The following is a 27,116-nucleotide window of genomic DNA, read 5'->3' as shown; positions in this document are numbered from 1 at the left end:
ATTTTAAAATCTGACAATGAACGACATAGTTATGGCCCGGACAAGCTTATTCCGCCAGCCCGCCAGCCAGCCAGCCAGCCCGCCAGCCAGCCAGCCCGCCAGCCCGCCCGCATTCGCCAATCTAATAACCAGTTTTTTCCTTCGGAAAACCTGGTTAAAAATTGACCTTGAAGGATAAACTTGACCTTGAACATCCACCACTCAAAATGTGCAGCTTCATGATAATGCCGCTTTGAATTTTTATATATATTTTTTTGACCTTTGACCTTGAAGGATGACCTTGACCTTGAAGGATGACATTGACCTTGATTTTCCACCACTCAAAATGTGCAGCTTCATGATAATGCCGCTTTGAAAAAAAAAAAATTATCTTTGCCCTTGAAGGATGACCTTGACCATGAAGAATGACCTTGACCTTGAACTTCCACCACTGAAAATGTGCAGCTTTATGAGAAACGCCGCTTTGATTTTTTTTTTTTTTTTTTTTTTACCTTGAAGGATGACCTTGACCTTTAACTTTCACCATTCAAAATGTGCAGCTTCATGAGATACACATGCATGCCAAATATCAAGTGGCTATCTTCAATATTAAAAAAGTTACGGCCAATGTTAAAGTTTTCAGACAGACAGACGCCATATATTTGACATTTGACCTTGAAGGATGACCTTGACCTTTAACTTTCACCACTAAAAATGTTCAGCTCCATGAGATACACATGCATGCCAAATATCAAGTTGCTATCTTCAATATTGAAAAAGTTATGGCCAATGTTCAAATTTTGGGATGGACAGACACCATAAATTTGACATTTGACCTTGAAGGATGACCTTGACCTTTCACTACTCAAAATGTGCAGCTCCATGAGATACACATGCATGCCAAATATCAAGTTGCTATCTTCAAAAGGGAAAAAGTTATGACCAATGTTTAAGTTTTTTTCGGACGGACAGACAGACTGACTGACATACTGACAGACAGTTCAACTGCTATATGCCACCCTACCGGGGGCATAAACATTATTTTTTTGGGGTGGGGGGTTGGGGGTTATAGTGTGAGGGTGTGGTGGTCATTTATTAGAAGATCTTTAATTTAAAAAAAATAATGGGGGGGATGGGGGGATTTGGGGAGGGATGGTTTGGGTGGAGTCTATTGTGGTATGTCAGGTAAGAGTTGTTTTGTCAAAGTATCAATCAAATCAATCATAAATAAAGAAGTTATGGCAACATTTTAGCAAAATTTAATAATTTAACCTTGAGAGTCTAGGTCATTCAAAAGTCAAGGTAAAATTCAACTTGCCAGGTACAGTACCCTCATGATAGCATGAAAGTATTTGAAGTTTAAAAGCAATAGCCTTGATACTTTAGAAGTAAAGGGGATCTAAACACAAAATGTAACCATATACAGTCGAAACTGACCTAACGGCCACCTGAATTTACCGGTCACCTGCAGACAACGGTCAGTCTGGAATCCCCCCGACGAAAAACACTCTATATTACACTTGAATTTAATGGCCACCTGTCCATTACGGCCAACGGCCACTATGTTCCACTCCGAAATTCATGTTTTACATGAAATCAACGGTCACGCGTCAGTCGTCTCGAGTCGCGAAAATTAAAAACACAGCACATCATTTGTCCGTCTATTTTGCGGTTAAAGCGTCTGATAGCGGTCATTGTCTTTGATATTATAAAAGCAGCCCGCTGCGAGTTAACAAATAATAAGATGTTGAGAAGGTTTGTTTTCCGGGGATAATTGTGGGGGTATCTTCAAAAGAAAATATGTCAGAATTTGTGACACGTTTAAAGTAATTATCGCTTATTAAATGACCGCTAATTTGTACATTGTACTTACAACATTGAGTATCGATTTGATTTTGAAAATAACATTTTCGGATCATTCTTTAAAAGAGCTTTCTAGCGTAAACAACACTTTTAAAAGCAATCGGAATAATAAATCACGGAATAATAATTAATTAGCGTTGATAAAGTCATTTCTTTAGTTTAACAAAATGATATTAAATCAATCTATACAATATTATTCTGTATTATTCAATGTACACACGTAAATTATTTCTGTTATTATGCTTAGTTAACGGCAATGAGCCTTTGCTTTACACTGCATGCAAACGACTGGGTGGGGGTAACGACGTAGCAATACTAACAACTGACAAACCATCTTAAAATTGTGATCCGAATTCAACGGTCACCTGTGGACAACGGTCACTTTGGTCATTTCCCTTAACTGACCGCTGTTCTAATGGTTTGACTGTATTCAAAGTTACTAAGTCAAAAAAGGGCCATAATTCCGTAAAAATGACAACCAGAGTTATGCAACTTGTCCTTTACTGTCCCCTTATGATAGTTTGCGAGTGTTCCAAGTATGAAAGCAATATCTGTGATACTTTAGGGGTAAAGTGGACCAAAACACAAAACTTAACCAAATTTTCAAGTATAAAGGGCCCATTATTCTGTCAAAATGCCAGTCAGAGTTACATAACTTTGCCTGCACAGTCCCCTTATGATAGTTAGTAAGTGTTGCAAGTATGAAAGCAATAGCTTTGATACTTTAGGAAAAAAAAGGACCTAAACACAAAACTTAACCAAATTTTCAATTTTCTAAGTATAAAAAGGGCACATGATTCTGTTAAAATGCCAGTCAGAGTTACATAACTTTGCCTGCACAGTCCCCTTATGATAGTTAGTAAGTGTTGCAAGTATGAAAGCAATAGCTTTGATACTTAAGGAATAAAATGGACCTAAACACAAAACTTAACCAAAATTTTCAATTTTCTAAGTATAAAAAGGGCACATAATTCTGTCAAAATGCAAGCCAGAGTTATCTAACTTTGCCTGCCCAGTCCCCTCATGATAGTTAGTAAGTGTACCAAGTTTGAATGCAATAGCATTGATACTTTATTCAAAGGGGACCTAAACGCAAAACATTGTAGGTGGAAGCACTTTGATTTTAGAGCCTATGTTAAAGTTTTATATTAGAGGTCACAGTGACCTTGACCTTTGACCTTGTGACCCAAAAATGTGCATCTACATATGAAGTTTCAAAGTTGTAGGTGGAAGCAATTTGATGCCTACGGCGGATGGCTGACGGCGAGATGACTATGACAATACCTCGGGTTTTCTCTCTGAAAACAGCCGAGCAAAAAATTACATATTTTTCCCAAATGACAGCCTTAAATTCTCAATAAAAGGTTTCCAAAAACACACAAAATTTGTTGGCTTTTTTAAAATAAAATTCAACATTTATTTTATTTCCCTGTGCAGCTCTATGGGTTGAACCTTAGTAAATTTTAAAAGTTTCAACCCATAAAGCTGCCTAGGGAAATCAACTAAATATTAAATATAACATTGCAAACACTTTTATTAATTTTATAGTATTTGTAAGCAAAAAACATATACCAATTTCCCAATTCAATTCAAAATTAAGCATTTTGTCCAATCAAAAGGGCCCTGGCAGCATTACCGAAATTAAAAACAAGAGCACCGCATAACGGGTGCCACGCCCGGCTGCGAAAGCTTGTCAGACAAAAAAAATTATTTATTTTTTTAGAGGAGAAAGTGACCTTGACCTTTGACCTAGTGACCCAACATGGGTGTGGCGTGTAGAACTCATCAAGGTGCATCTACATATGATGTTTCAAAGTTGTAGGTGGAGGCACTTTGATTTTAGAGGCAATGTTAAGGTTTTAGCACGACGCCAGCAAACGGACAGCAGGCTATGACAATGGCTCGGGTTTTCTCCGAAAACAGCCTTGCTAAAAAATGCGTGTAAAGTTTCTTTAACTAAAAATTGTTGAGTTACGCAACATACAGAAACAGACGGATGGACATGCAGACAGATGGACAATTGCAAATGTCTCTGAAATTGGGGGCTTACCAAGGCAAAAATTCTAATTAATTTGGAGGTCAAAGTTATGGAACTTTGTCAAAGATTTCACACAATTACCACAAACTCATGTGTTAAATTTCAAGTAAAACCTGTAATAGAAACAAATAAATGAAGTTGCTGTGCTTAAACCAGGGATGTGATTAAACCCTTTCCCACTCAGAAGCAAAGTGAAAATGGCTATGTGCAAACAGCATAAAACCAGAACAAACTGCAAGTAACTCTTTGTAGAATAAGTTTGACAATTGAAGAGAGGATATCAGTTGAAAGGAGGAAGAATCACATCCCCCGTAAAACTTTACCAGGGCAATCGACCAGACGTGGGTGATAACTATACATAGAACTATTCTATGAATAGTCACTTTAAAACATGTCTTGCACCTCATTGTGGAACAAAAAAAGTAACATATTTTTTAAGTTTCAATTTAATTGATGCAGAATTTTCAAAATACTGGTAGTTCCTTCCACCAACATTATAACATTTATGATCACTTTTTTTATGTCAGTTAATTTCAATGGCAATTAACTCTGTAATCTGTGGAAAAAAGTATCTGTCAAATCTGCGCTTCATAGTGATGACATTTTTTAAGTTTCAATTTAACTGCTAGAGAAATCCGTAAAAAGTTTGCTCCACATACTTGTTATTATGTAGAGAAAACAACTGACAAACTGACATTTACTGCAATACACCCCCTTAGTGATATAACAATTTTTTTTTAAATATAAATGAATATATAAAACTCACCATCAATCGTCACAACACTCTCATAGGTGTGTCCATTTTCCTCTACAACTTCACAAATATATGAAGTTTTCATTTCAACCTTTTTCTTTATTCGTAATATCATTCCAAATGTCAGTTTATTCACTGAAACAAGTTCATATTCTTCAGAGTGTTTTTCTAAATAACAATTGTTTCTTGTGCAGGACGCAATTGGAATCACAGTTCCATTGAGGGTCAAAGAGCCCACTTTACCCTTTCCTGAACTCCATGAACACTCGATCTCATAAGGATTATGAGTTAATTTGAAATATGGTGTCCCTCCATTCGAGGCACCAACACCTAGAACTGGAACTGAAAGTGTAATATGAGGAATAGTTATGTAGTGTTATACAAAAAAAAGACATAAAATTAACAACACAATGAATTGCAGGCACTGAGATGCTAATCTTATTTAAAAACATGCCATGTTGGCACATGGGTTCATATTAAATAACATGTCAAGATAAAATATCAAGTGTATGTAATTATATGTGCTATGTTGTTGTCATGTACATGTTTTAGTTTATAAGTAGGCTTTAAAAGCTCTTCAAAGCTTGTGTTAAGGCCATCCTTAAAAAATTGTTTGTTTGGCATAACCCGACCCAGGTTAATTTTGGTGGGTAGGTAGGTAGGGATTTTTTTTTTTTTTTTTTTTTTTCTGACATTGAACTCCGACATATACCAAACTGAAAGGTAATTATCAAATAAAGCTCCAAGTCTTCTGCCTCTGGTAAAGATTTTTCTGCACCGTCTGTATCACCGCACGTGTATTTGTAAGTCTTTTTTTTCTATAAAGAACTTCGAAAATATAATATAATCGACAAAAAATACTTTATCTGAAAAGGACAGTCCGGAAAATTGTACGCATTTTGCACATGAAATAAAATGTGCATATCGTTTGACTACAGAAAATGAAAACAAGTAACCTAGCAAATACGTAATTAATATACTATTTGGTTGACATATTACTTTACAATAGCATAGTTTGTGAGTAAAAAAACAACAAAGTAATTATAACATTTTAATTTCAATCAAGAACAGAAAGGTGCAACATCTTCGACATGTAACTAATTATTTAATTATCATCCTTTAATCTAGATCGATAGTCGGTAGAAATTTGTAAAGTGATCAGCTTAAAAATAATTTATTGAGTGTTACGCTTCTTTTCATTTGCTTATTTTTTATACGACTTTGCCATCGGCCGTTATATTGTAGGCAGATGACAATATCAACTGTGTATTCCATTATCTGCGCATAAATGACCCAATATTACCCGATAGCGAACTCAATGTTGATTGGCCAGCTACCATATGCGCTTCAAATTGTTCATCTAAACAAACAGAAAAATAGTTTAAACAAGGGAAAAAATTGTCACAAAACCAGGTTTTCATTGTGGAAAAAAATCTGATAAAGGGAGAAAACTCAAACTGAACTTTTGAAATGAACAAACAAAATTAACCCCCTTTGTAATTTTTTTTTTTTTAAATCTATTTTTAGTCGTGGCGACCTTGACATTGGAGATATTGACGTGATTCTTTCGTGCGACACACCGTCCCATGATGGTGAACAAATGTGCCAAATGATTTTAAAATCTCACAATGAATGACATAGTTATGGCCAGGACAAGCTCATTTATGGCCATTTTTGACCTTTGAACTCAAAGTGTGACCTTGACCTTGGAGATATCGACGTAATTATTTCGCGCGACACACCGTCCAATGATGGTGAACAAATGTGCCAAATGATTTTAAAATCTGACAATGAACGACATAGTTATGGCTCGGACAAGCTTGTTCCGCCCGCCCGCCAGCCAGCCCGCCAGCCAGCCAGCTCGCCAGCCCGCCCGCATTCGCCAATCTAATAACCAGTTTTTTCCTTCGGAAAACCTGGTTAAAAAACACTCCGGATTAAAATGGCCGATGTTTTCAATGCAATTTAACGAGATTTAAGCATATTCGCAAATTATATTTTTCTTGAGCCAAATTTGCTATACTTACGCAAATGGCGAACGACAGCGCGAGCCCTGTAATAGTGAGCATTTATTCCAATAATAACACGTTCGCAATGCTCGCGCTGTCATTCGCCATTTAAATCATTTGCGAAAATATTCAGAATTTGGCACAAGAAAAATCTAAATTGCGAAAAATCTAGTAAAATTTCGTAGAAAACATCCGCCATTTTAATCCGGACTGGTTTTCTACATTTGTCTCTAAATTGTTTCAATGAATTTAGTGTTCGCAATTCGAACAGTTAACGAAACCCGGTCTGTACCCGATTATACATTGCTTGACCTTATTGTTAATGAAGTGCAAATGGTAGCTGGCCAATCAGCATTGAGCTCGCTTACACATGACATGACGTTGTCGAATGAAACCTGAGGACGGGTGGAGCTATCGCATAATATTGGGTCATTCATGCGCAGGTGTTGTATAATTTGAATACACATCTAATATCGCCGTCTGCCTCCAAATCAGCGACCGGTAGGAAAGTCATATAAAGAGATAAGCAAATGAAACAAAAACGTGACAATACCCGTCAATAAATATTTCTAAGTTGACCACTTTTTATCTTTCTACCAAATATTTACCGATCTGAATAAAAGAGTGATAATTAAATAATTAGTTATATGGCGATAATAATACACATCTCTGCCCATTGCCGAATTGAATTGAACGGTGATAATTAATTAATTTGTTTTTTTACTCTCAAACAATCCTGAACGACAGCAGCGTATTTTAATTAAAGGGATACGAGAAAAACAGGAGCGGTTTAATTGTATTTAAAGTCTAATTAATCGCATATGCATATGTCAAATAAATAGGCGACTCAAATAAATACCGGTACACGTTTTGTTCATTGCTATTCTAGATATCCTTGAAAGAGCATTCAATTAAATGACGCAAATAACCGAAAAGGATAAAAAGCGGAAAGGAAATTTAGGGGAAAGAATTTTCGGCGAGCAAAAAAACATTTTTTTTATGGAAAGTAAAAAAAAAAATTCAGTCGGGCCGATTTTAGTGGGTCAGTCGGGTTATGCCAAACAAAAGAATTTTTAAGGATGGCCTACAATGTTCTTATACACCGGACTTTATAAATAAATATTACTTGACTTCTACTTGTAATTACGAGCAGGCTTGTGGATTTGTTGAGCCCTGTTGTTCATATTCTGAAAAGTTTTATGAAGATTGGAAATACATGTGGCCTCTAGAGTGGTTAAAAGGAAAATGTTGTCGACGGACAGCGCACAAAGTTTAGAATAAAAGGTGATCACAAAAGGTTTAAGCTCACCATGAGCTCAGGTGAGCAAAAAAGTAAATATATTTACCACCAATTACAAATAAGATCTGACAGATCACGAAGATGAGCTTCATCTGAAATAAAAATAATGCAACAGGTATAAACATAAATCAGACTGATCATTTGAAAGTTTAACATAACCAGTGCTCTAGCTAGGATTTGGAAAGGGCAAGGGGGCTATTTACTCCTATAAATATGAGGTAATCGGTAGATTACGTCTAATTATTTGGACTAGGGGGCTATTTTGTCAAAAAGGGCACTTTTAAGCTCGCAGTACCGTAAGTTACTGTACATAAGGCACAGCGTTTTACCTCCAAATTTCAAATTAAAAAGCTTGTGCGCGTTATACCTTGATACATCGCTATCCTGGCTGCTAAATTGCGAAATATTTGTTACTCATAGTTATGAGTAAATTATTATTCTCTATTCTCAAAATACTATTAAAATCTCATCATCTTTATAACCCATATCATCATCTTTTTATCATACAAATAATAAACCAAAGACAAAATAGGAGTGAGTGCTTGTATTTGACAGGACTTTCGACATATAAATGCAAAAAACAATTCTTCTGACTCCCATATGTGTTATATGTGCAATGGATATAGACCTCAACGGCACCGCTCAGTGATGAGTCTCGAGACGACTGGAAACGGTGTAACATCTTTGTTCAGGTGTATACAGAACTGAAACGATACTATTTAAATGCTGTAGGGCATGTAATTTTGAATACTTCACATGCACATGTGTGTCATGTGAAAAAGTGCAAATTTATTCATAACAATTAGACGTCAAGTATATATCTCCAGGGTTGGCATATTGACCGGTCAATTGAGTATTGACGGGGCCGGTGGTCAATACCCGGTTAAAACCTGTCAATACTGGTCATTATTGGTCAATACTGGTCGATTGAAAATTGCAGCATTTAAACATGACAGAGGAAGAATTTAAGCTATTCCATATTAAATCAATCATTATTCTGTAATTGATAAACTTTTTTTGAGTTATCTATTGTAAAAAAAAGCTTTAAAGCTGTAAAAAATACTTCTTTATTATTAATGGAAACGGTCTCAAATACAAAAATAAAGAGTTACTGTTTGAATAAACTGATCCCCGCCGATGCCCAAAGTGCACACAGGACGCCCCAAATGCCCATCAATCACGCTAACTTGCTTAAATATTATAAATTAACAAATCTGAAACATTAATTTGTTCAAAGAAGCTGCTAATATCTGCAAGATTCATACACCACCACCAATCAAGAGAAGTGTACATGACTTCACGTACAGCCCATACAATAATCAGTAGTAATAAACAATTCAGGTAAAACCGCGAGCGGGATACGCAACCCTACTGCCATTTTTGTTTTCTTAATTTTTCTTTTAATGGCAGGGGGACGTATGAGGACCCATGGCTCGAGACCGGTGTCTAGGTGCCTTCATCACCTCCCGAAACCTCTAATTTTAGAGAAATCTACAAATAAGCAGCTATTATTATACTGTAAACATTAAGTATTCTTTAGTAAAAAATGTAATTAAAACATTATCAATTTCATTGCGCAAATTAACATAACAAACAAACATCAAAAGCATCCCACACACACCCCGGACATCAACACGAAACAAACAAATCACTCAAACCATAAATTCCATAAACCACCTAAACAGAATGTTGATAAATCATAAGTATTCCGAGAAATATATATAAATGCATATGGCGAACAGCTACATGTATATTAAACAGACTTCAACATCTATCCAGTCACACCAAAATGAAAATAATAAGTAATCGTACAATAAGAATGTCTTTAAAATCAAACGTTCATTACGAAAGACAACAAAAAATAATAATAATAACACTAACATTTAAACATATCAATATTTCAATAAATATGCTGGAGGTACTATCTTCAGGAAGTGAGAGTCTCGAAAAACATGACACCCATAACTTAAAAAACCTCATTCAAACACAATATTAAGTAAAAAAGGAGTCAAAATAATCAAGAAAACTAAGCTGCTTCAGACTTAAATGAAAATACACCCATCGTCTTTCCCAGTAAAGGAATCGGTTCGTGTTAAGATCCCATCTCACATGGACAAAAAATCGAACTGAAAATATACTAAATATAGACTTTATAATTGCAAAATTATAAACATAAAAGCAATGTAACCAATTATTTAACCATACATATGTTCACTAAGGGCGGGCGGGCGGGGTTGTCACCCTTTCGTTTTCTTGTTCCATAACGTTTGCCTGTCAAATACACCCTCGAATGGCGACTCAACTAGTCAATATAAATTGCCGCCTTAGAGTCTTTTGATGATTTTTGCTTTTGCAGACTCTTGGCAGATTTATTCTGAACGCGAATTATTTCAGCTAGCGCCTCAACATGCTCAATAGATGTGCAAATCATATATGCCCCAAAACGAAAAACTCGTGCGCTTTCGCGCTACAACATGCACTCAAACCCCGTGCATTATTCGCGCTAAACCATTACCATAATCTCTCTTCTAAATAACACGTATTAAACCATACTATACCGTATTTATCAAACCGAGAATTAATTTCATTTATGTATTTGTAAATAATCAAAATGGCCGCCTCTTTGGTCCAGAAAACTACACCCTATAATCTTACAGACTGGAGGGGCTGTTGTCGAAACAACAAGAAGTCGGTACCGGTAGATATGAGCAGGTTTGAAAAAGTTTTGGGCAAAAATAAATGTGTTTGAACAAAATTATGGACATTTCTTTGTTTGTGTTTTTACACTTCTTCATTGATGAATTCCGATGGGGACTGTTGTCGACATAGCGGAGAGCAGGTAAAGGTAGGTGTAAACGAGGTCTTTTTTTACGGGTAACGGTAGGTGTGAAGGGGAGTCTTTTTGCATTTCGTAATTGATTGGCAGCTTTCATTTAGTAATTTTTGCCATGAATTGTTTAGACGCTTATTATCATTTGAGACACTAATTGAGACTTGAGAACGTGAACATATGCAATTGAACATTAGTGTGTATAAATATTGAACGTTCCACAGTGGTGTTGTACATACATTCATTGCTTCGCTTCCGGTCGCCATATTGAACGATTTTTTTATAAACAAAGATATTTTTAACTTCTGTTTTACACAATAATGACAATTAAAGAAGAGAGGGAACGCAACGACCAGAGCTGACCAATACCTACCACCTACTGCTACAGATACCTTGCCGTCCATTATTATTTTGTTTTCTTTTTCGTAAATTCTAAATAGCACTATTTCGGACGTCATTTGGTATTCGGAATTTATCTTTGGCTTTTTCATTATAACATTTAATAATTACCAAATGACTTAATTAACCATTATTATTTATTTATATATACTATATTGGGTTGTTTACCGGTGCGGTGCTTGTAATCTATGCTTTACTGTCAGGCTGTGATAATCTATAACTAACTGTGATTAGTAATAATCTGTTCGTATTGGTTGACATCATACTTAGGTCTACGACTATAACAGTCAATATTTCTTTTTTTCCAAACTACATTTTTTCAATCCCTTCAAATGTCCACATACAATAAATCACCCAAGGGGCAGAGTAAGAACCTGACCCCTTTACTAGGGGAGGCGCTTTCAGGGCTGGATTCCCACCATCTTACCCACAACACCATGCCCTTTAGGTGCCTCCTCCAGTCAGTCGGAAGTGTAGGCCCCATTATGTCCCTCTTTTCAATCTTTCAACTGGCCTCGTGTTTGGCTAGGGAACTTCCCGGACTTGTTGAGCAGACAGTGCCCCTGGCGTCTGGCTGCGTCTTATTGCAGCTCAAGTCCGCTCAAGCGCTTGCTAACCTCTCCAGGGGGACTTTCCATCTTGGCAGCGTCGCGGTCCGGGCCTTATCTCCCTCAAACATGAGGTCAGTTACAGGTCTTATAGCAGGGATCCCGGAAAGCCAGGACTTATCTGAATTTCAAAGATGTCTTGTGTTTAGCCCTGCGATCCCCCTTTCTGATCTTTCTGTCACCAACTCGGAAAGGGTCGAACCCTATCGCCCCGCACCACCTGGCTTTCCGAGACTGGTCAAAATAACTCTCATCACCTCTATACCAGTCCCTATCACAATTCTTGTCAATGGCACTAATGTTGCCCTTGACATTCGTCCCTGCCCGGTCCAACCTGCCCGGTGCTTCAACTGCCAGGGCTTTGGCTACATAGCCAGCAGGGGCAAATGTCCTAGTGCCACTACGTGTTGCCGCTGTGCCGAATCTACTTGCCAGAGAAGGTGCACCAACAAAATACGTTGGTGTGCCAACTGTGGCGGCCCACACTCTGCATCCTACCAGGGGTGCCTCTCCTATAAGAAGGCTGTAACTATAGCCACTCTTGCCAATTTGTACGGGTCACCTGGTCCGAGGCGGATAGCAGGCTACTCGCACCTGACACTGTGAGCCACAGCGTGGGCGCCCGAAACACAACCACTATAACCGGTTCCACGTCATCACCCAAACATGCCTCTACCGGTAGTATCTAGCCCCAAACCGGGAGGACATGTCCTATAGTTCAGGGGTAAGCGGGTAAGAGTACCCCCCTCAACCCATAAATAGGGACCCCCCCCCCCAAGGTTATACCTGTGGAACCGGTATCCAACCACACACCGGAAATACGCACCCCCCCTGTATCGCCTATCCAAGGGGATTCACCTACACAGAGGCGCCCTCCTGTGGCTACCAGGGGGTCTTACCCGTCCTCCCCGTTGTCTGATGGTGCTAGTGACACTACTAGTGCTACCTGATAGCTGAGATATTAAAGGACCGAAACAGGCCCACTGGGTGTCGTGTTATTCCCTACATTTACAATAGAATTGATTCTCGGTTCAAAAATTGCAGAGAATCTCTAACAATGGTCATCCCCCCTTACAAATCCCTAACTAATAAAACCCATTCTGGAACTGGGGATCCACCAAAAATAGCAGACCCAGGATGGCCCCCTCCGGCCAGCGGTCCCCCCTCAGTTAACAAGAAACCTGCCCGGCCGGCCAGGACCCCCGCAAAACTCAAAGGGGCCTGTGCCGGTCATAAATTAGGAGTTAAATCTCCACACCATAATCTCAATCATATTAAACGCAAGATAATTTCACTCCAAATATAGACAGTAATCTGCAAATAATTTCTTTTAATGTTGGTTGTCTTACCACCAACAAACATACAGAGTTGAAGTATTTCCTTGACAGTAATCCTAATGTACATATATTATGCCTCCAGGAAACTAGATTTTCCAATAATAATGTTAAGCAAATTCAGAGCTTTTACTGTGAAGTAAAACATTTTGGTATTTTAAACCATCATATTGCTGGTGGTCTTGCCATTTATATTAAAAATACCAATAATTACGAATACCTGGGAGTGAACAACCAATTAAAACCGGATGGTAGCACGGCTATTGAGGCATTAGCAAATAAATTTGTTATTGATAAGAATCAGCTTCTCATTTTGGTCAATATTTACTCAAGAGGATGTGATCTTGAAACTTTGAACGGCCTCTTTAAGGAATTTAGGACCATTAAAGGACCCTATGATGTAATATTCACAGGGGACTTTAATGCACATCACCCTGCTTGGGGTTCCAACAATTCAGATGCAGAAGGTCGGGCGGTTATAGAATGGTTGGACGAGCAAGACCTTATACTGCTCAATGACGGTTCTCCAACCAGACTTAACCCCACTGGTTTTAACTCTCACATTGACCTTACTGCTGTTAATGCCTGGATAGCCAGTGCGTCTGCATGGGCAACCGTTAATGATACAATGGGATCTGATCACCTCCTACAACAGGTTACCCTGCTCAACTATATTGCACAGGGAACTGATGCCCAATGCTCAGGGGAGCACACATTTTTTAATTGAAAAAGCTAACTGGGCTCAGTTTAGGGACCTCTGTTCAGATCTCTCCCTTGCAGATGTTCACTCTCAGGACTCAAAAAATCAGTTTTGCAACATTTTAACTAGTAAGATACTCTCCATAGCGGAATGTAGCATACCGGTCTCCTCCAAGGTTTAGGCAAGGTTTAGGCCAGAAATAAGGTCCCGTAGTGGAATGAGGCGTGCTCCAAGGCGGTACAGGTTCGTAAAAAAGCATTAAAAATTCTTAAAATGAACCCCGCTGAGCATAATCTTCTTAATTATAGGTCCCTCGAAAATCAAGCAAAGCGGGTCATTTTGGACGCAAAATCTCAAAATTAGAAAGAATTCTGTGATTCGGCAATTATTAATAAGAAAAATACTAGGGATTTTTGGCAAAAAATTCACAGAATTAAAGGAAAATCTTTCACCCCTGTACCGCAACTTAAATACAAAGGCGAATTTGCCACCACCCCAAGGGAAAAGGCTAAATTTTTGGTACAGCATTTCCAATATGTCTCCAGTGACTCAAACCTCCCCGTTAAAACTTTGAACTATCAAAAGCGGTTTGAGATGGAGCACAAAACATTTTAAATGAGCCTGGGGACAACAGCACGCCTCTTAATTTACCTTTTACTTTAACTGAATTATTAAGCGCCATTAACACGAGGAGCAATACTGCCACGGGGCCTGACAAAATAGCATATTTTATGTTTAAAAATATGCCAACCATAACTCTTAAAATATGGCTTAACCTATTCAATCAGGTGTATAGGACAGGCACAGTACCACCCGAGTGGAAGCAGGCCACAGTGATTCCTATTCCTAAACCCGGTAAGGACAAAAACGATCCAAACTCATATCGTCCAATAAGTTTAACATCTCACGCAGGAAAATTACTAGAAATAATGGTCAAAAATAGATTTGAACACTTATTGGAATCTAAAAACATACTAAACCCCTTCCAGTCTGGCTTTAGGAAGGGGCGTTCCACTCTTGATCAGCTAGCTAGACTACAACATGATATTTTTTCTGCAAAAGATCAAGGGCAATCAGTACTAGCAATTTTTTGGACCTTCAGGCCGCCTTTGATTTAACATGGACCTTTGGCATATTAAAAAAGCTAGCTGACTATGGAACCACTGGATACTGTTTTCACTACCTCAGAGCTTTCCTAAAGGGTCGCAAAATCCAGGTCAGGGTCGATGGGGAGTTATCAGAGGTAACCATAACCGACCGCGGCACCCCCAGGGGTCCGTAATATCCCCAACTCTGTTCTCCCTCGTCGTAAACGGCCTATCTGATGCCGTAAAAGACTCGTGAATGGTTATCTCCCAGTTTGCCGACGACTAAGGCACTTGGTTAAAGGGGTCTAACATGTTACGCCTGCAGAAGAGGGCTCAAGCAGGCTTAGACTCCATATGGAAATGGTGTATTGAATGGGGATTCAAAATTTCTCCAACCAAAACAGTAGGAGTATTATTTGGCAACCAAATTCAGCACTCTTTGGACTTAAATTTAGGCGGCACCAAAATTATTTTTGAAAAAGTGGTGAATTTTCTAGGTATGTACCTAGATAAACAGTTAACCTTTACTCACCACTTCAAATATTTGGCAGAAAGGTGCGAAAGGGACCTAAACTTAATGAGAATGTTAAGAGGCACAGGTTTCAGATCAGATAAAAATAGCCTCTTAACTCTCTATACGTCCCTTATACGTCCAAAGCTATATTATGGAGCCTAGATCTATGCATGTGCAAAGCCAAACGCCCTAAAAATGGTTGATGCCATTCAACATAAGGCCCTTAGGATAGCTCTGAGGTCCCTTAACTGTACAACGGGTGCACTGCTTGAAGAGGAGGCCGGTATGCTACCCCTTGACTTGCGCCGTAAACAACAGTCCCTTAACTTCTGGGCCAGGGCTAAGTCTCGGCATGGCTCATACCCTGTAAACAAACTTGTCGGGACTGGCACCTTCATCAAGGGGAAAATACTTAAGCGTAAGCATGTCGCCCTACCATTTTGGACCCTTGTTGAAGATGCCGGCCTCGACAAGGTACCTGTAGCAGACCTGAGGCCCTCCAAGACCCCCCCCCCCCTGACGCTTGGACCCATTGATGTTGACCTATCACTCTCTAATAAAATAACGAAAACTGACTTGCCACAACTCATCAAGTCAGAAGCTCTATCACTAATAATACTATTATTACTATTATAATACTACTATTACTACTACTACTACTACTACTACTACTACTACTACTACTACTACTACTACTTCTACTACTTCTACTACTACTACTACTACTACTACTACTACTACTACTACTACTACTACTACTTCTACTACAAGTACAAGCATATTGCCATGGAAATATTTACAAACGTTTTACTGTGTGTTTCAGCGTTCTGTGCAGTAGGTAAGAACCAGTTGACTATATATTCCGAAATAATTCAGATGATAATCTTGATAAACTTCATTCGCTTTGTTAAAATAATTATTGTAATCTAATTGAAGTTGGAAGTTTTTTATTATTATTACTATAATTATTATGAATGTTATAATTATTATTTATTATTATTATTATTATTATTATTATTATTATTATTATTATTATTATTATTATTATTATTATTTTCATCATCATCATCATCATCATCATCATCATCATCATCATCATCATCATCATCATCATCATCATCATCATCATCATCATCATCATCATCATCATCATCATTATTATTATTATTATTATTATTATTATTGTTATTATTATTATTATTATTATATCTATTATATTTTTACTACTATTATTATTAGTAGTAGTAGTAGTAGTAGTAGTAGTAGTAGTAGTAGTAGTAGTAGTAGTAGTAGTAGTAATTGTAGTAGTAGTAGTAGTAGTAGTAGTAGTAGTAGTAGTAGTAGTAGTAGTAGTAGTAGTAGTAGTAGTAGTAATAGTAGTAGAAGTTGTAGTAGTAGTAGTAGTAGTAGTAGTAGTAGTAGTAGTAGTGGTAGTAGTAGTAGTAGTAGTAGTAATAGTAGTAGTAGTAGTAGTAGTAGTAGTAGTAGTATTAGTAGTAGTAGTAGTAGAAGTAGTTGTAGAAGACCTATTATTATTATTTAAACATTGATTCATTTCAGTAACCACCTATTTGACACTAGTTAATGGAAAAGGGTTAATGGAAGAAAAAAGGAAGAAAAAGTTTCACGATAAAGAAATGCTATACAAAAGGGGACACAAGGAGTAAGGTGTGAGCGGGCGAGATGAAAGGATAGCAAACTGTTGCCAACAATAAGAATGGGGATAGACAAACACAATTAAAATGTTAACACATGTTATGTATAAGATTGCATGAGCGTGCTTTATCATACGGTACACATCCATGCCACTATTATATTTCTTCGGATACTGTATACAATCGTTTGTTTTTGTATTCGGACACAAATTCTGCAATAGAAATGGTGTCAAGTATTACACAGGTTGACAAAAAGCAAAGGCATGTTCTTTCCTGAGTAATATGTACGTTTTAAAATCAAAGTTGAAATAAAAACTGATGAAACAGAATCCACCAGACGTATTGGTTTGTCATGGATTTCAAAGTGCCTTGCATCATTGTGAAGAAACTTTAAACGACAAAAAAAAATGTTACATTGTCAAAATTAATTTCTATTTTGTTGTTATTATAAGTTGACGGTAACCGGTATGATTTACTAAAAATAAAAGTAGAAAGGTCATAGTGGAAACATAATTATGTGTGTGTGTGTGTTATTTTCATATATGGAATTCGTATTGTTTCATTAGTTGATTACATAGTATAGATCTTGACAATCATTCGCCATGTGTTGGTGTTAATGTCATGGTATAAATTATGTCGTTTTATTCAGTGTAACAAGTGAATGCTAATCTTTAGTGTTAATTATTTTGAAGAGAATATAAAAAGTAAATGTAGAAATATTATATTAAATGATTATATATGTACGCGATTCTCCTCTTGTGTTGTGGTGGGATGCAGCTGTGAAGAATGTCAAGACATATCTCGAATGAAGAAGTATTGTATTGTATACACAACCTCATTGAACATATTGTTTACTGTCATTTACCACGGACTAGAATAAGTATAAGCAGGCAGTTAATTATGTAGCTCAATAGTGAAAATCACTACTAATAGGAAACAGCTCAATCGTGAAAATCACTACTAATAGGAAACCTGGCTGCGTATGATTATCGAACTAACTCGTGACAACGGTAAATTGAAATCAACGAAAAACACATCACAAAACTTTAATCAAGTTATAATTAAAAGAAAAACAGATTCGATAACACAAATCACAGATGCGATGTATTAATGAATAACGTAAATCCAAATTATTTCACAATTATTTGTGAATGATTTCAAAGGAAACACACAAACGAACAAAACGAAACATAAAAATTAATCAAATTCGGATAATTTTAGAATCATTTTGAAAAGTAAAGTTAAAATAAAACAACGAATAAAATAACGTAAAACGATAATCAAGTTACACAGAGAAACTGTAAACAATTATGATTTTTAATCATTATCCACGGATTTATGTGAAGTAATCGCGTGTCGAGAGTAGTAATAGTAGTAGTAGTAGAAGTAGTAGTAGTAGTAGTAGTAGTAGTAGTTGTAGTAGTAGTAGTAGTAGTAGTAGTAGTAGTAGTAGTAGTAGTAGTAGTAGTAGTAGTAGTAGTAGTAGTAGTAATAGTAGTAGAAGTAGTTGTAGTAGACCTATTATTATTATTTAAAAATTGATTCATTTCAGTAACCACCTATTTGACACTAGTTAATGGAAAAGGGTTAATGAAAGAAAAAAGGAAGAAAAAGTTTCACGATACAGGAATGCTATACAAAAGGGGACACAAGGAGTAAGGTGTCAGCGGGCGAGATGAAACGATAGCAAACTGTTGCAAACAATAAGAATGGGGATAGACAAACACAATTAAAATGTTAACACATGTTATGTATAAGATTGCATGAGCGTGCTTTATCATACGGTACACATCCATGCCTCCATTATATTTCTTCGGATACTGTATACAATCGTTTGTTTTTGTATTCGGACACAAATTCTGCGATAGAAATGGTGTCAAATATTGCACAGGTTGACAAAAAGCAAAGGCATGTTCTTTCCTGAGTAATATGTACGTTTTAAAATCAAAGTTGAAATAAAAACGGATAAAACAGAATTCACCAGACGTATTGGTTTGTCATGGATTTCAAAGTTCCTTGCATCATTGTGAAGAAACTTTAAACGACAAAAAAAATCTTACATTATCGAAATTATTTTCTATTTTGTTGTTGTTTTAAGTTGAAGGTAACCGGTATGATTTACTTAAAATAAAAGTAGAAAGGTCATAGTGGAAACATAATTATGTGTGTGTGTGTGTTATTTTCATATATGGAATTCGTATTGTTTCATTAGTTGATTACATAGTATAGATCTTGACAATCATTCGCCATGTGTTGGTGTTAATGTCATGTTAAAAATTATGTCGTTTTATTCAGTGTAACAAGTGTATGCTAATCTTTAGTGTTAATTATTTTGAAGAGAATTTAAAAAGTAAATGTAGAAATATTATATTAAATGATTATATATGTACGCGATTCTCCTCTTGTGTTGTGGTGGGATGCAGCTGTGAAGAATGTCAAGACATATCTCGAATGAAGAAGTATTGTATTGTATACACAACCTCATTGAACACATTGTTTGCTGTCATTTACCACGCACTAGAATAAGTATAAGCAGGCAGTTAATTATGTAGCTCAATCGTGAAAATCACTACTAATAGGAAACCTGGCTGCGTATGATTATCGAACTAACTCGTGACAACGGTAAATTGAAATCAACGAAAAACACACCACAAAACTTTAATCAAGTTATATTTTAAAGAAAAACAGATTCGATAACAGATGCGATGTATTAATGAATAAGGTAAATCCAAATTATTGCACAACTATTTGTGAATGATTTCAAAGGAAACACACAAACGAACAAAACGAAACATACAAAATTAATCAAATTCGGATAATTTTAGAATCATTTTGAAAAGTAAAGTTAAAATAAAACAACGAATAAAATAACGTAAAACGATAATCAAGTTACACAGAGAAACTGTAAACTATTATGATTTTTAATCAGTATTCACGGATTTATGTGAAGTACTCGCGTGTCGAGAAATGTTTGTTTTGCGTTTGTACGTTTTGAAACACTCCTCACACCTGTAACACTTGTCAGGCATGTTGGTCTTGACGAGCTCTTTATGATCATTCTCACTTCCAACTGCCAACCCACTCTGGTCACATTTCCACAATCCCTCTTTTTTTGCACTTTTCTCGTGAGCCGCGAGTAGGTACTTGTCCGCAAAGCTCCTGCAGCACTGTACACACACGTGGCATTTGGGTCCTTCGTGTTTTGAGGCCATATGCCTTCTTAGAGGGTAGGCGTCCTGAAAAAATAAAGCCTATTTTATACACGTGACATTTTAATGCGTAAACACGCTATTTCAATAATGTTAGTATCAGAGGACACGCGTTTGGTATTTTTTAATTACCAATTATTTGACGATTATTAAGATATTTCAAAATATATGATAAACTGATAGACGAGATATATTGTATATTTGTGTAGTTTCAAGAGAATCCTTTCATCTGTTTGTTAGTATAACTGTATAAAAAATGTTACTATTTTTACGGTATTTTACCTTACCTGAATTGCTTTCCCACATCATTAATAGTTTCGAGAGTTAACGTGTCTAATAGTGTGGCGCAATAATCCAGCTCTAGTCTTCAACATTTGTCCGCATTCGGAGCATTAAGCCATACCTTTAAGCAAATATAATATTTAAAATAATATACGATACATTACTTCACTTGACAGTAGTGTTTGGCGCCAAATAACAAGGGAATTTTATACAATGACATAAAGTGTACACTTATTTAAGGTAAGCATGGAATTGTCATTGATTTTAGATGTTAGAGCGTAACATTTTCATATAATAATGAAGATTGGATAGCATGCCTGTATATGTATAAGTTCAACAAGGGGTAAAAGCGTAGTGTATAGCCATTATGTGTAATACATGATATCTCATTTAAAAATCCAGTTTCAAATACATTGTTGACAAGCATTTGTTTAAACAACTGCATATAACTGAAAAACTTTATAATGGATATTTTAAAACATGGTAAATGTTCAGTATTACTGTTTCCTTACAAATAACATAACTAAAACGAAAATTTGCGAATCTGAAACAACTTTTTATGCTCCCCTAAAACATTTTGGGGGGAGCATATAGTTGCCGCCTCGTCTGTCCGTCCGTCCGTCCATCCGTGTGTCCGTCCGTGTGTCCGTCCGTGCTAAATTTTTGTCCGGGCTATTTCTCAGCAAATAATGACCGGAATTCAATGAAACTTTATGGGAAGCTTCACTAACGAGAGGAGATGTGCATATTATCAGCGGGTTCTGGTCGGATGATTTTTCACAGCGTTATGGCCCTTTGAAATTTTCCATTAACTGTACATATAGTGCAATTCTTGTCCGGGCTATTTCTCAGCAACTAATGACCGGAATTCAATAAAACTTTATGAGAAGCTTCACTACCAAGAGGAGATGTGCATATTATCAGCGGGTTCTGGTCGGATGATTTCTCACAGAGTTATGGCCCTTTGAAATTTTCCATTAACTGTACATATAGTGCAATTCTTGTCCGGGCTATTTCTCAGCAACTAATGACCGGAATTCAATGAAACTTAATGGGAAGCTTCACTACCAAGAGGAAATGTGCATATTATCAGCGGGTTCTGGTCGGATGATTTTTCACAGAGTTATGGCCCTTTGAAATTTTCCATTAACTGCACATATAGTGCAATTCTTGTCCGGGCTATTTCTCAGCAACTAATGACCGGAATTCAATGAAACTTTATGGGAAGCTTCACTACCAAGAGGAGATGTGCATATCGTCAGCGGGTTTTGGTCGGATGATTTTTCACAGAGAAATGGCCCTTTGAAATTTTATAAAAAAAATTATTGTCCCCCATCTACTGTGCCCTCAAGAGCTTTCCTTTTATCTGAATATATAGTGCAATATTGTGACAAAAAAAAACTTTGGGGAGTATCACCCGTCTCCGACGGTTTCTTGTTTATAATTGTGTCAATTAATCAAAACGTGAAAAGGCCCCTTTAAACATTTGTTTGCAATTGTCTGAAAGACATCGCAGAGATAAATTTAAATCATCTTACTGGTATCCAGATATCTAGAGATTATCATCCTAGACGACGGCAAAAGAACCACAAATACGACAACGGCCCTTTTCAGGGTCACCAATATTCTCGAGAGAACAGTCTTAAAAACAATCACCACGCAGAGTTGCCGTTCCTTGCTCTCACATACACCTCTGCGAAAGGCTCAGCATGCCATTTTGCCTAAAATTTAGGTAAAACCGAACAAACGCATTCAATGTATATTTGATTGGATATTTAAGATCGCATGCATTAAATTATAAAATATGACTTATAAATTTACGATTCATCGGGCAAAAACTTGGTAGTATATTAATGCATCTCCTTGGAACTATTTTTTCCCCATTTACGCAGATGGAATAATTCCGCGCATTTCACAAATGTAAACAAATGAACAAATTGAGTGACGTTAGGCATTGCTTCGACGGCAAACGTGTATTTACAGAGAGGAGACGGTCAGTTCTGTTGTATTTATCGAACAAATAAGGGGACCTAGTTGTACAGTATACGGTAAAATAATTTTTTAACAATTTACATTTTTTTAAATTCATGTTTAGAATGTGAATTTGTGATCAAATCTGATAGTAATTTTAGTATTGATCCAGACTTTGAAGTGTTAGCAAAATGTGTTGATGACCAAAATCCTAGATTAGATTACAAATTGATTCGTGATTATGGTGGAGTCTGTATATTCTGGAGGAAAGGTCTTAACTCTAGTGTAAAGATAAGCAGTCAAGGTAATGGCAGGACAATCATAGCAGAAATCGCAACGGAAAATAAACCAATATGCCTGATAAATGTTTACATGCCTTCAACCTCAAAAAATTCGGACGAAGAATACAAAGAGATGTTGATCGAGCTTGAGGAGTTTCTTGAAATTTACAAAGTCTCTCATGAAGTGATTCTCTGTAGAGATATGAATGCCTCAATGCAACGAGCTACAGGGAGAGACCATCTATTACAGAACTTTATCAAGGAAACACAACTAACAGTGACAGAAAAACAGGGTGAAGCCAATACGTTCTTTCATCACAATTGGAAATTCACCTCAAAAATTGATTATTTCTTTGTCCAAAACACAAACGACTTAAATATTGAGAACATCCATGTACACGAAATGAATTGCTTGAACTGTTCTGATCATACATTAATTACTATGACTTTGAAAACAAATATTACAAGAAATCATAGGAAAATAAGAAGAGCCATTATACTGCAAAAACAAAATGGGAGAAATGTGATGTTAGTACGTACAGGAAGGAGATACATCGTAAAACAAATGACTTCTACAACTTTGGAAAACAGTCTACGGTCAGAGACAAAGTGAAATATGTCATAGGCGCCCTACATACAGCTGCGAAAAACACGATACCAAATTATATGAAACTTAAAAGACTGAAAAGGATAGGACGGGGAATATGGAATCCGCAAATAGGAAAATCCTCCAAAGAAGCAAAGATCACTTTTAATAAATGAAAAATATCGAATAGAACATGTAGTGCTACCGAACTAGAATTAAAACAGAAAAAGAAGCTATTGCGCCAACACCAAAGACAGGCATATGCTAGACAAAAACATAAGCATGTTAATGATATAATGGAATCAGCTGACTCAAATGACAAACTGTTTGTACTTTAATTAAGAAACAGAGGCAAACTGTAAATGAGAACATCCAAACCTTAAACGTTAATGGAAAAGAAGTGAATGGAACAGAAAATTATTAGAAGCTTGTGTTATATCCTTGAGATCTATTCAAAGAACATTGCTTATTGTTTAATGACGTCGGTGACGTTCATGACGTTGTCGTCACGGTGATTTAGTTGATATACAGAATCCAAGAGAGTTAGCATTAAAGTATTGAGTAATAGCGAGCAGTCTTAGTGAGTGAGTCTTTTACATTGGCGTCGAGAGAAAAAAATTGGAGGCCTATAAATGCAGCTGTCATTTTGGGCATAATACACGAGCTAATTAAGTTATGGCAGAAGGGAAAAGGAAACTGGATTTACAACCGTTTCGGGTGGACTGCAGCGACCACATAGCAACGGGCGAGGCTTGGAGTGATTGGTTAGATGACTTTGAGAGGCAGCTTCGATACTTTAGAATTACAGAAGATGATGACAAAACGGACGCTTTACTTATCTACGGCGGGCCAGAGGTAAAAAGGCTAAGTAGAAGTTTAGAGGATCCGGAGAAAAGTACAAATTATGAGAAACTGTCAAGTAAGTTGTCTGATTACTTTTCACCTAAAACGAACACACACTATTGCAGATATTTATTCTTCAAGATGCGTCTCAATAGCAGTGAAAATACTGTTGAATACGCTGCAAGGCTACGAGATAAAGCGCTGCAATGTGACTTTGTAGATACAGATAATCGCATTCTTGAGCATTTGTTGCAAACAACAAGCAATGCCGAGTTCATACGGAAAGTTATTCACAGGAAATGGACTCTCCAAGAAGCACTTAGTGATGCGCAAATCAGTGAAAGCACTAGTATCCAGTTGCATGCGATGAATCCTCAAGCACTGGGCATAGATAGAATTAGCAGAAAGAATAGCAGTTCAGTTGACACACCTAGTAAGGGCAATATGAAATATACTAAGCGTCGGATATATCAAGACAGAGATACAACTAGCAGAAATGAGAGGTCCGACAGACGACTGAGCGATTATAGAGACAGTTAAACGTCAAGCGGTTCGGAAGAATTCATTCATGCAGTAAAGAAACGGGTCAAACCGGATATGCACAGGCAGAAAATATTTAAGAAAAATGTAAAACCATGTAGATATTGTGGACAATTTCAAGTTCATGCTAGGAAGGAACATTGCATGGCGTATGGGAAAAAGTGTTTTTCTTGTTACAAGTGGCATCATATTGCCAAAGTATGTAAATCTGCAGAAAGCGATTATAATGAGCATTCCATGTCACGCAAGAACAAAATACACAGACGAGAAACAAGACAAAGAAACATTGATGACTTTTCATCTTCTGACGAATCAGATCACAGTTCATCTAGATCTAGTTTAGCACTAAGTGTTCAACATGTCAGCAAATGTTATGACTTGATAAAAAACGGCTTTACAGTTGATGAAAGTGAAGCTGTGTGTACCTTTCAAGGAGTCTCTTCACAACCATCATTAACATTTATTATACGTTTAATCAAATGTTTATTTGATAATTTATTTGTTTTGTTTAATTTGCAAAATTTCTTTCTTTTTCAAATGTTGGGAGAAATGTTATATCCTTGAGATCGGGCGCATACAATCACCGAAAAGCACCGAAAAGCATTCAATTTTTCTCTCTATATATATATGCAATATATCGTTTCTAGTGTGTGTTAACGGGTTTAATTAGTTATTAATGTTTATATGATTGTATGTCTATACTACATTGTGCCCAAAATGGTAAATATCGGCAATATACCGACCGAAAAGCATTTTATGTGAAGACCGAAAAGCACTCAATTTCTCTCTCTATATATATGAAAAAATGCGTTTCTATTGTGTGTAAACAGATTAAATTAGTTATAAATGGTTATATTTCATGCATAAATTATACTACCTTGTGTTTATTATCAGGTATTAATGCCCAAAATTGGATAAATTTAGGCAATATACCGACCGAAAAGCACTTCATGTGAAGACCGAAAAGCACTCAATTTCTCTCTATATATATGAATATTTGCGTTTCTATTGTGTGTAAACGGATTAAATTAGTTATAAATGGTTATATTTCATGCATATTTATACTACCTTGTGTTTATTATGATGTATTAATGCCCAACATTGGATCTATTCATAGAACATTGCTTATTGTTTAATGGGTGTGTATAAAACGCGGCATTTAGCGCAGACTGCAAATTGCACAAAAATGGCTTTTTTTCTTATTGCTTACAAATATACCTTCAAATTGATACAAAAACATTCTATTTGCAATGTATTTTACAAATCCTATGCAGCATGCACTGAACAATGTGTGCTAAGTATCAAACTGACTGCATGTAACCCTGCAAACAGGAGTTCCGGTTTGGGGTTATGTGACCTATATAGACATCGTTGCAGTCAATATAGATATCGTTGGAAAACGCAGGCAATATAGAAATAGAAGGAATACGCAGACAATATGCAATATAGTTTATGTGCAATATTTAACTAATTAAATACGTGTAATGTTTATTGCATTTAGTTGAATTTAGGGGCCTAGAACATTCTAAAACGGAATATCAAACAATTTGAAATTGAATATTGATACCGGGAGGTTTATTTCACAAAAATGTAAACGATATATAAATAAAAAAGAATATAAAGTTGTAATAAAAGATATTTTATGAATGTATAAACACATTTAAGTGCGTGAAACTTATTCAAATAATATGGAATTCTACTTTAAATTAAGTGCGATGGTTATCCATATTTGTTTTAAATAATGAAATATAAAAGCATTATACGTGTTAAACTCATTAAAGAATACGCAGCTTTTAGCGCAGCCAATATATATAAAGAAGGAAAACAAATTAGGTCAATGTTTCGCGATGATGGGCATTATTTATTTTAAATAATAAAGTATAAAGCATTTTAGCCGTTGAAGTCATGAAATTGTATGTCGAATTTATTTATATGAATTTCGGAACCTAGATGTTCTGTATCAAGATAAAGACATAATAATGTGTTTATATGAGCACACTTGAGTAATTAAAATTGTATTAACATAATTATACAAATGAATGTATGTTTAATGTATGTATAGATTAAACGCATTGTTGTTTTCAACGCAACCAATACGGACATCGGTGCAAATTGCTGGCTGCCTTATCGGGCATAAAACGCAGCCAATATAGACATCGTTGCAGTCAATAAAGATATCGTTGGAAAACGCAGCCTATATAGAAATAGAAGGCAAAAACGTGTGAAATTTGAGAATGACTGTATCAATAATTCGAAGGTTTTAATTAACATTATGTGTATGAAAGTGTTTAGGGTCCATACAATTTTAAAACTTTGAACCTAATATATTTTAA

The 27,116-nt window shown here is 36.3% G+C and overlaps 2 protein-coding genes across 2 annotated transcripts; one reads left to right on the top strand and one right to left on the bottom strand.

Moving 5' to 3' along the window:
• Positions 1-3,982: 3,982 nt before the first annotated feature.
• Positions 3,983-10,116, bottom strand: LOC127840391 (uncharacterized). Its single transcript, XM_052368803.1, has 4 exons — positions 9,825-10,116; positions 7,990-8,035; positions 4,647-4,976; positions 3,983-3,993 (listed from the first exon to the last, which is right to left on the bottom strand). The coding sequence occupies exons 1-4, from the start codon at positions 9,921-9,923 to the stop codon at positions 3,983-3,985; spliced, it is 486 nt and encodes a 161-aa protein (XP_052224763.1). The 5' UTR covers positions 9,924-10,116.
• A 13,959-nt stretch (positions 10,117-24,075) lies between these two features.
• On the top strand, positions 24,076-24,783 carry LOC127840390 (uncharacterized). Its single transcript, XM_052368802.1, has one exon. The coding sequence runs from the start codon at positions 24,076-24,078 to the stop codon at positions 24,781-24,783; it is 708 nt and encodes a 235-aa protein (XP_052224762.1).
• The last annotated feature ends 2,333 nt before the right edge of the window (positions 24,784-27,116 follow it).

Source organism: Dreissena polymorpha, chromosome 8, assembly GCF_020536995.1.
Source record: "Dreissena polymorpha isolate Duluth1 chromosome 8, UMN_Dpol_1.0, whole genome shotgun sequence".
NCBI classification, from domain to species: Eukaryota; Metazoa; Mollusca; class Bivalvia; order Myida; family Dreissenidae; genus Dreissena; species Dreissena polymorpha.
The sequence above is the reverse complement of the archived record's forward strand: the minus strand, read 5'-3'. Positions and strand labels throughout refer to the sequence as shown.

Bases quoted from the DNA above. Each gene is read 5' to 3' on its own strand.
- LOC127840390 (XM_052368802.1), top strand. From the start codon at position 24,076: ATGGCAGAAGGGAAAAGGAAACTGGATTTACAACCGTTTCGGGTGGAC.
- LOC127840391 (XM_052368803.1), bottom strand. From the start codon at position 9,923: ATGAGGTTTTTTAAGTTATGGGTGTCATGTTTTTCGAGACTCTCACTT. The intron at 8,036-9,824 runs GTTAGTGTTATT...TTTTTATTTCAG, and splicing joins AAATATTGATATGTTTAAAT to ATGAAGCTCATCTTCGTGAT. The intron at 4,977-7,989 runs GTAAATATATTT...TTACACTTTCAG, and splicing joins GATCTTATTTGTAATTGGTG to TTCCAGTTCTAGGTGTTGGT.